At 33.2% G+C, this 10000-nt stretch overlaps 3 protein-coding genes across 9 annotated transcripts in view; 2 read left to right on the top strand and 1 right to left on the bottom strand.

The window, feature by feature from the left end:
* Positions 1 to 2969, bottom strand: part of LOC125042936 (protein dopey-1 homolog) — a 32217-nt gene extending 29248 nt beyond the window's left edge. For 2 of the 7 annotated variants that reach the window (XM_047638753.1, XM_047638754.1), the window contains exon 1: positions 1577 to 1960. Coding sequence is in view for 4 of the 7 variants with exons in the window: in XM_047638748.1 (XP_047494704.1) it covers positions 1242 to 1380 (139 nt within the window). In the remaining 3 variants the exon portion in view is untranslated. Of the gene's footprint in view, positions 1 to 1241; positions 1495 to 1576; positions 1962 to 2567 lie in introns of those variants that run through there. The other 5 variants (XM_047638750.1, XM_047638752.1, XM_047638751.1 and 2 more) reach the window with 5 other exon arrangements.
* A 2983-nt stretch (positions 2970 to 5952) lies between these two features.
* LOC125043024 lies at positions 5953 to 8692 on the top strand. The gene is made up of 2 exons (XM_047638977.1): positions 5953 to 6330; positions 7329 to 8692. Exons 1-2 carry the CDS (start codon positions 6318 to 6320, stop codon positions 7685 to 7687), a joined length of 372 nt encoding a protein of 123 aa, XP_047494933.1. The 5' UTR covers positions 5953 to 6317; the 3' UTR covers positions 7688 to 8692.
* Positions 8693 to 9604: 912 nt separating this feature from the next.
* The window catches only part of LOC125042952 (protein DENND6B-like), a 58995-nt gene continuing 58599 nt past the window's right edge, over positions 9605 to 10000 (top strand). Inside the window, exon 1 of the mRNA XM_047638787.1 lies at positions 9605 to 9792. Within this exon, the coding sequence (XP_047494743.1) occupies positions 9679 to 9792 (114 nt within the window). The 5' untranslated portion in view covers positions 9605 to 9678. The remainder of the gene's footprint in view (positions 9793 to 10000) is intronic.

Here is a 10000-nt window from a genome sequence, read left to right as displayed (position 1 = left end):
TCCCACTCAATCTTTGAACTCCTTGATGCATATAACCTTTGTTATAAAAACTAAACATTTGCAGTAAACCTTAAAGATATTAAACACATTTTACTGCATCACATAAACATAAATGTCTAAAAAGTAAAATAAACAAATTAAAACAATAAGTGCATCTAAAATCTATACATTTTCATTAATGACTACATCATCTAAATTACCTTTAACAAATAGGAAGAAAGAAATGGCAAGGATTTCATTTAAAATAACGGCTGTAGAGCTAATTATACAAGCGAGTACTATAAAAGCAGTCGGTTTTGCTAAGTGTCTCGTACTTGGACAACTACCAATGTAGTTGTAGTTCAACAGAGAGCCCTTTATAAGAGACCATCGTACCCAGGTCACTATGACTGTTGAGTTGATTTAATGTTGTGGCACTGTTTGTTGACTACCTCATCTGTACACTCTTCAAGTATGTATGATACATGACAATGTGGTGAGATTCACAGTTCAGGTGAGTGTTTGTCTCTGTGTTATTCAGTCTATGCTTTAGGTCAGGTTTATATATATGCAATCTAGTTTATGTTTATATGTGTTGAATAAGGGATGATGTCTGTGGTGAAACTATGTGAAGTGTAATCTGTCTGTTCTCAGCAGCTGTGTTTCTGTTTTTGTATGATGATGTTGGATGTGTAGACATGTAGTGACATACATGTAATGTACTGTAATGATTTCAAGATAGTGTTGTGTGGAGAGGACTTTTGTTTTTAACTACCAACCTGGTAGCATATATGGCATGACTGCATAATAACAGATAAATGGACAGTCTTTCTGATTCACTGGTATTCAGTTTATGATAACTTCATCTTTCAAATCTCTTAGCTATAGCCATGTGTCTCCTCTACTAACAGTGTGTGTCTGTTGCATCAGGATATACTGATCCTTCTGTGCTATCAAAGTAGTCTCTCTTAAGAAGATTGACATATTTTCTTATTAGTTTCTTAGATTTATTTGCTCTATCACATGCATATATTTTTTTCCGGTTTAAAGATGGCTAGTCAAAACTTTACCTATGCCCAACAAATAAGTGTGGGAAAATATAATATTTTCTTAGAATATGTAGAACTATTATCATAATGTACGGTAACATGCTTGGCATGTCCTTCGAATAATCCTGTTAATATATGAGTTCTAAAAATTAAAGTAATTTTCCTTACGAAGCTTTACATTTACAGAAATATATACAGTTAATGACAATTTACTTCTTTTGTTTGAGACTGAAATTTTGTTCGTCTCACGCTTGCTTCTTTCATCACAACCAAGTATATTTGGCATTTTTCTCCAATTAGCTACACTATAACAGTCATGCACTGTGCAAATTCCAGCCAATCCACGAAACATGTTTTTATATAAAAGCACTAGCAGATAATTTGTAAACCACCTGACTATGACGCCGACGATTATCTGCGGAGTCCAACATCCAGGTTTTACGTCTTATTTCCGCTATTATCTCTTCGTTCTGCTATACATTATTATGCCACACTACTAATTAATTGTGAACTGTGTATCTTACAATGTCTCTAGGTGATTTAAATACCTGGAATTACTATATTTGCGATGTTCCTTTGCTTGACGCCCTCATATTCCAATGTTTACACCTGCATCATCAGCTGTCTGTGACGTCAGTATGAGAGATCATTGGTGTAAGTATTTTTATTTGTTTATAAAATATTTTGACATGGAAGCATAATGTACATGGAATATTATATTTTCCAAGTAACGAGAAGATGTTGATTTGATAATGATAATTGATAGAGGAAATGACGGTGTAAATATCTCTCTCCAGAATGCCACGACGAAGTTTCAGGTAGTATTCAAACACATTATTATTATCCTTTACATGATACTTTAGTTTGTTTACCGTTAGGAATTGCTAACTATTTATAAAATGAAATATTCGCAAACTTCAAGATTTATACCACTCTCTATTCACTGCCAACATTAAACACGGATGAGCAATTGAACTCTTAAATCCACACGCACCTTACTTTGTAGGGAGCGAAATTTCAAATAATTCGATAATGCAAATACTACCACTTTGAGTTTATTAGCATGAACTTGAGGTATTAATCTGTATGCAAAATTCAACAAAACGCCATCAGAAAATTAACCACAGGGGCCGGCGCAAGGGTATCCGGAGAGCCTTGTGCGAGCCTTACTGTATTCAACTCATCACATGATTTGGTACGTTATCGACTTTCCTTTGACGTAAAGGAATATTCTATAATCGCCAGGCAATTCTTTTCTTTTCATCTTTATAACTATTTGTCATCTCCCGAGAGTAGAAAAGCACGTACAAGTCTCATGACCGGTACGTTTGATGTCCTTATTATAAAACGGTAATCTTGTACTTTTTCTACCTCGGGTAAGTCAAATCGCGTTCTTGTTTAAGTTAAACGTGATAGTAATAGTGATAATAATACCGTATTCTGACAATCAAGGAACTCGTGATGTAAATTCCGTTTTCCCATCCATGCACGACTGGTTCCTCGTCTCCCTCGTTTTTCGTCTTCATTCATATAACGTACCTTGCTTTCTTCTTCTCCATGTTGCTTTCTTATTGTACAAAAGTGTTTGAACTCTTCTTGTTGCTTTCTTCATTTGCCAAAGAACTCACAACTTCTTCAGTCTTGGTATGTATTATAATCCACACATTTTTTTCGTCTCATGCAAATAGGATTTCAGCTTCACACGGCACATGCCAGCAAGGCCAAAGAAAAACTGCGCTAATAATAAAAACAATCTCACACTACCACTGTGTGACGTAAGAAACACTGATAAGATTTCCACGGCGGTTCCCGACACCCTCCACGACTCGAGCAAGATCTATATAAGTATATAGACCTTGGACTCGAGGACCTTCCCGAGCCACTCTGTGAGGACGAGCGGCAGGAAGTTGAGTGTGCGACTTATTTCCCTTGCCGACACATCCTGCCTTTCAGCTTTGAACACACTCGCTATTGTGTGAATCAAAGACAACATGATACGCGTTTTATTCATGTTAATGTCACGTGGTGGACGTTTATAGTCTTTTCCGTGAATATCTAAACATCAAACGGAGTACTGTACGTGATGGCAATAACGTCGAAGTGCATTATATTTTTAACATGTATAAGAATACTGTTATAAACAGTCGAGAGGGATTCAAAGGGACGAATAATGTCGTATAAATCAGAATATTGCTGAACATCAGAAATACGTACACAAACAAAGATGACATGTGTCACAGCAATCTGCGAATAGACTTATTCATTTTATCTTCGTTATTCTAGTTAATACATTTTCAATAGTGTTCTTGAATAAACTTACATGGAGAGTTAAAGGCAAAGATAAACCAAAGATATAATATTTACCAGACGAAAGTAGAATATTATATTCCATCAATACCAGTTCCATGAACCCCTTCATAAAATATATGCAAGCTAGAACTTGGGAAACCGCGTGTATTGTTCTAACAAGGGAGGACAAGGCATGGGGTTAAGACCCTCAGGTGTCAGGTATCTCAGGGAAGAAAGTACACTCATATCATTACACCTGAAAACGGTTTGGTTTCAAATACCAGAAAGACGTTTGCATGATATCGCTCCTGTAGTTGAAATACGACTAAATGCTTGGTCTCTTTAGATAATGATCATTTTATCTACTATATCGTAGAACATTCTCTAGATCGTATTTCCATCATATTTCTTATAACAGTAATATAAACAAATGGAAATGGGATCATGACCTCCCATTTTATCTCAGAATTCAACCTTGAGATTTTTAAAAGAAATTTCCAAATTACTTTAAGTACATTAATCAACCCATTGCATTTACGAGCTCCAAGAGCATTCAGACATTTTTTAACGAAACGCAAAACAGTGACATTGGAGATTTTAACTTTATATATTATATTATATCTCATTGTATCTTCTTTTATTATACCATATCAAATTGCATTATGTTACATTGTACACATATCATATCATATTATTATATATTATATGACTTATTTAATATATTATATCATATTATTTTATATTATATGACATATTTAATATATTTTATCATATTATTTTATATTATATGACATATTTAATATATTATATCATTATTTTGTATCATATGACGTATTTAACATATTATATCATATTTAAATCATCTCATATATTATACTATATCATATATTACATTTCATCATAAAAAACTAAATTGATAATGGTAACACTTATCATTATCGTCATCACACTTATAACGATAATGGTAATAAATGTATCACTGATAATGGTAATAATGCTATGGAAAGTGACGTCATTATGGCATTAATGACGTGTATAACGGTTAATGGTAATAATGGTATGGAAAGTATCAATAACAATAATAGTAATAATGAAGATGAAAATTACTGGTAATAGCAGCATCAACAATGACAACCATAATAACCTTAATAACCTTAATAATGGTATGAATATGTATGAATAATATGGTGATCGTTATGGCCCTGAATTTATTATCAGTACTTTATACACTTATCATAAGTGGCTATCATCAGAGTGGTAATGATTACTCTTGTTATTATTTTCCTTATATGATTATTAATGTTATTATTATTATTATTATTATTATTATCATTATCATAATTATTATTGTTATTATTTTCATTATTATTATTATTATTATCATCATCATCATCATCATCATCATCATCATCATCATCATCATCATCATCATCATCATCATCATCATCATCATCATCATCATCATCATTATGAATATTAACATTATCTTTATTATTATTATTATATTACCATCATCATCACCATCATCATCTTCATCATCATTATGATTTAGTATTACTATTATTATTATCATTATTGTTATTGTTATTGATATTCTTGTTATTCTTATTACCATAAAAATAATTGTTTATTCTCTTATTACCGCTACTATAAACAGCATTACTGAATATCATGACATCGTTATCATCATTATTATTATCACCATCATCGTCTTCATTATTGTCACCATCACCATTAATATCTTTATCATCTTCATTATCCTCAAAGATATAATTTCATCAACGTATTATTTTATCAACTTTACGGTCAAGGCTAATGGTATAAGAGGTATACGGATGTACTATTTTTTACGTAAAGATAAGATAAACCCGAAAGAAAGAAAGAAAAAAAATACGGTAGAACAAACTAAGCAAGATAAGAAATGATATGTAAAACTGTCATGTCTTTGTTAACTCGAGTCATAAAGTTACGGTTTGGATATTATCACAGGAAATATGATATGTCCAAAAAGGGAGAGAGTCGCAGAGAAAATAAAATAAAAAGTGATCTCATTAAGTATTCTAGGGAAGTATATCTACGCCGAGGAGAGAGAGAAAAAAAAAGGAACACGGAGAGATAACAGCAAATAGAAACCAACGAATATCTAAACTAAACTTAAGGTGTACAGAGATCTGCAAATCATTCACTGATGTGTGGTAATCTAGTGAAAAGCGACTTTTGAATTTCACATTCAGCTTTCCTTTTAATAATTGCAAATAAAATGGGTTATTTTGTAAAGGTCTAATCTAAGATGGATGAGGATAGAATTTCAGAATTTATGCTGTATTTTTGATCGAACAAATATCAAACAATTGAGGTAACAAGAAAAAATGAACAGTGCTTGTAAATCATTGATATTTATGCCATTCTGCTGGTACCACTACCCTGGGGCCGGATACTCAAAACAACCCGTAAGTTACAAGGTCGAGGACGTTGTAACCGCCTTACAACATTGTAACTTACGAACTCCTTACAACATTGTAAGTGGCCCATACTCAAAAAAAAACTACAATGTTGTAAGCACATTGTAAGGCTAATGTCAACATCGTAAGTTAATTCCCTAGGCTGCCAAGAGAGGGCACATCGGTAGGTGATTGACCAATCAGCATTCAGCCTCGTAGACGTAACAGCCAATGAGAAGCCACAAATCTCAGCTGTTTTATCACCGTGCTACACCAAAGGTAAACAACGCCATGGAAGGTCCAACTCAAAAGAAAAGAAGGCCAAATTTCTCAGACGAAGAGATGTTGGCTTTAATAGAAGCTGTGGCAACGAAGAAGAATGTGGTTCTGGGTAAATCAGATAACAGAATAATCGCACAAGTGAAAAATAACGCCTAGGAGAGTGTGACTAAGGAAGTGAGTCTTGTCGCTCGCGTACCGAGGAATGTGAATGCAGGGCGTAGGAAGTTCACAGACCTAAGAGCAGCTTGGAAAAAAGGCAGCACAAGAGGAAAAACACATGGGAGGAACAGGTAAGATTTCAAAAGTAAATTTTGTTCTGTACATTCTTAAGGTACCGTCAACATGAGTTGTTGAAATTAGTCACAAGTGCTTGAAACTTATCCTTTATAGTTAGAGTAAAGGAAAAACAGTACATGTCATATAATAACTTTATATTCTTGTCACAGAATAGTTGAAGTAGGAGTGAGTACCATTTTTTTTTTTATTATCTATATCATGTCATGGATATTTTTTTAATATCCATGACATAGTTACTCAAAGTAATGTAAGGGTAATATCAAGTACAATATGATAGTACACTCACTGATGCATAACACAATATGGAGATAAAGCATATTGTCATAAAGAAAATAGAATGTAGAAATATCTTAGTAATTGCCTATGTATTTCCCTTATATGAAAAAATCTAGAAATTTGATTAAACAAAGGCCAACAATATAGCATAAAGAATGGTAATATTAAATGTATAATCTTAATTGTTTGGTATTATTTAGTTTCTAAGTGTTTATTGGTTTTAAAAAATAACTTATTTCCTGAAACATCTACAATTATAAGAACAATTTTCACCATATGATCATCCTTCACAGATGTAGTCTAATGGATGGATTTTTTGAAGTAAATAAAATAAATATGACTCATCAAGTAAATATCAGTATTACATGTCGGATCTTATTCGTTTTGCATTATTATTACTAGTTTTTAATACATAGGAATAGTCATTTCTTAAATCAACTTCATAAATGTATTCTAATAGATATTTATTTTTTGACTTAATTAAAAATAGCAAACTTGACTCATCAAGTTGCGAATCATACATAAATAAATATCAGCTTAATAATTCAGATCACATCATTACACAATTATAATATTGGATTTAACATTGCTTACTCAGGCATAAAATTATTTGTATGCTGATATATGTCGGTTTAGGAGTATAATACATGTGTTGTCTTATCAGACTCAAGAAATGTATATTATAAAAATTAAAATATAGATTTGCATTTTTTAGATGTTGCAGAACCAACTCCTGGGCCATCTGGGATAGCATCTCAGGTCATAACAGACTCGAAAGTTGTTGTAACATTGGATGAGGGCACTCCAGAGGAGCAAGAAATGACAATATCCATTGTGTCAATGGACCACACTTACTCTTCAGAATTACCTCCTTTTTTAATAGAAGACAGTGACGCTCAGGATGGAGGTAGCAGGCATGGTCATAGCAGAAGATCAGAAGAAAGGAGAATTTTGCCTGACATGCTTCAGATACAAGCAAATATAGAAATTCACTTGAAACAGCTTGTAAGTTCAGTAAAAGACATTGCATCAGCATTACAAACAATTGCTGGTGTTATAAAAGATAAGGCATAAGTTCTTATTTTTATCAAATGATGAAATATTTTAGTTTTTCTCCCATTCAATTCTAGTCTTAATCTACCCATTTATAGTACACAGTTGACATTAATTTGTGATAGGCATTTGTACATTTAACAAAGTCATAATGTTAAGTTATTGCTTGAGAGACTAAGTCTAAAATAAGTCTTTATTTCGGAGTTCCTTTATTTCTTTAGTACAGACTAAGGCAAAAATCCATTATATATTATTTATTTTTTGTTCGCATTAATGTTTGCACTGAGGTTGTGAAAATTGTATTTTGGTTTTATGATATAGGTTTAGACCATTTCATCCAGTTTGGAAGAATCATATTTTTATAGGGAGGGAATTCAGGATCTTATTATTTTTTTAGGAAAAAAATGATTTTCATTTTTTTTCAAAATTCTGACAGGTGCACTGTTTGGTTTCTGCATAGGTTATATATTTTCCTTTTAGGTTAAGGAAGTAACACATTTTTGTTGTTTACACATGGCAATAATAAAGTTAAACTATAATAGTTCTGGTGCTGTCAATTAAGATTGATTTTATTTGTTGATACTAAGACAGAGCTGTATTTAAGTTTAATTTATTTTTCTGGTTTTGATGTTGTAGGCTGAGGAAGAAAGCAAATATATACTTATTGCTATTCTAATATTTATGGTTAACATAACGGTAGTAATTAAGCTTTGAGGGACAGCTTTACTCGTATTTTAAAAATGTTATATTTCTTTATTTGTATATTTATATGTCTGAAATTACTTGCTTCCAAAGATTTTTGTTTATTTCACTTCTAAGGCAACCCAACTTTGGTTGTGGTCTGTCTTGTGGTCATAAAGCACCATGACAAAAATATGTAACTTACATTTTGTACTTTTGAGCAGTATTGCTTTGTATGTATCTGTAGATACTTTCATATTATTTTTGTGATGTATCATTATGGTATTTTTCTTACCAGTCTTATATTTTTATAATCACAGTCTGAAATAAAGTTTTACTTTTTAATGCTTGATTATAATTACCCTAGATCTTGAATAACAGTTATTTCTTCTTGCATATTCAAACTACTACTTATTCAATTGTAATGTGCATTGATAAGAGTTCCATCAATAAAAATAGTTCAAGTATACAATTATTCATACAAAAAAAAAAAAAAAAAAAAAAAATGGAGAAGTAAAATCACTACTTCCAGGATGTGGTAGTATGTATGTAACCTAGTTCTTCCTGAGTATAGGTCCAACACCTCACAAAGCCTCAAAATGTCATGTCTTGGAAATCCGTAGTACCGCAGTAACTGGTTATCATTAACATGCAAAGGGGTTCCTATAATGTCTTTCATGCTGTAAAGCTCGATCATGAAAATAAGCAGCCACCCACTCCACATTGGGTGTGTCGTCTGTCAACACTGTTAGCACTTGCAATATGTTTAAATCACAACAATTAAGTAAAGAAGGCAAAGAAAACACTTAATATCTAGATTTCCCGGTGTATTAAATATATAAAACGGCAGTGTGTAGTCAAATAAAGGCTATATAAGTTGTGACGACTATGCAATCGAGATATAAACAATCACTATATCCGGTTTGAAACGCTTACAAGAGCTCCCGAGCAGTTGTAACTTACAAGGTACTTTACAATGTGTGACGTCATAACATGGCGGCTATTTTTGTTTCGAGTATGGCCCTCGGAGGAGTTACAACATTGTAACTGCTCCGATGTGAGATACAACATTGTAAACTGTTTTGAGTATCCCGCCCCTGAATAACAACTGGAATGAGGAAATGAGGAAATCACTGTACATACAATAGTCCCTGCTCCAAAACAGAAAACGACGACCAGCGTGACGTCACAATACCTGCGCGCCATCTCTGAGTAAGAGCCTCAACTTCGCGCGTGAGCTTCAGTGTTTTGTTTACAGGTGGAGGAGGAAGGCGTGTCGTCTCAGCTCGCGAGGGAAAATACGGAAAATTAAGGGAAACAAAGACCCAAAAATGTCCCCTAACGAAGAGAAAGACGCTCCTTTGCTCCCTTGGGATAACTTCAGTAACTGGGTGCACGCGATATGTGTCGTCACGTTCGATTTAGAGCTCGGACAAGCCATGGAGGTGAGTTGTAGTGAGCATTGTTGTTTTGTTTTTTTAGTACTACTACGAGCAAATTGATATGAATTTCGAGAGTGAACAAGCGTTTATTTTACGGGGCTTGTTATCTCCGTTTGTTGTTTATCGAGGGAGAGCCATGCGTGTTGCGTGTAACCTGTTGTGGCCTTTTATTTCTACTGCTGAGAGGAAATGCCTGAGACTGTAATTGTAT

Source organism: Penaeus chinensis, chromosome 33, assembly GCF_019202785.1.
Source record: "Penaeus chinensis breed Huanghai No. 1 chromosome 33, ASM1920278v2, whole genome shotgun sequence".
Lineage (NCBI taxonomy): Eukaryota > Metazoa > Arthropoda > Malacostraca > Decapoda > Penaeidae > Penaeus > Penaeus chinensis.
Note: the sequence above shows the minus strand (reverse complement) of the source record. Positions and strands in the feature narration are given on the sequence as shown.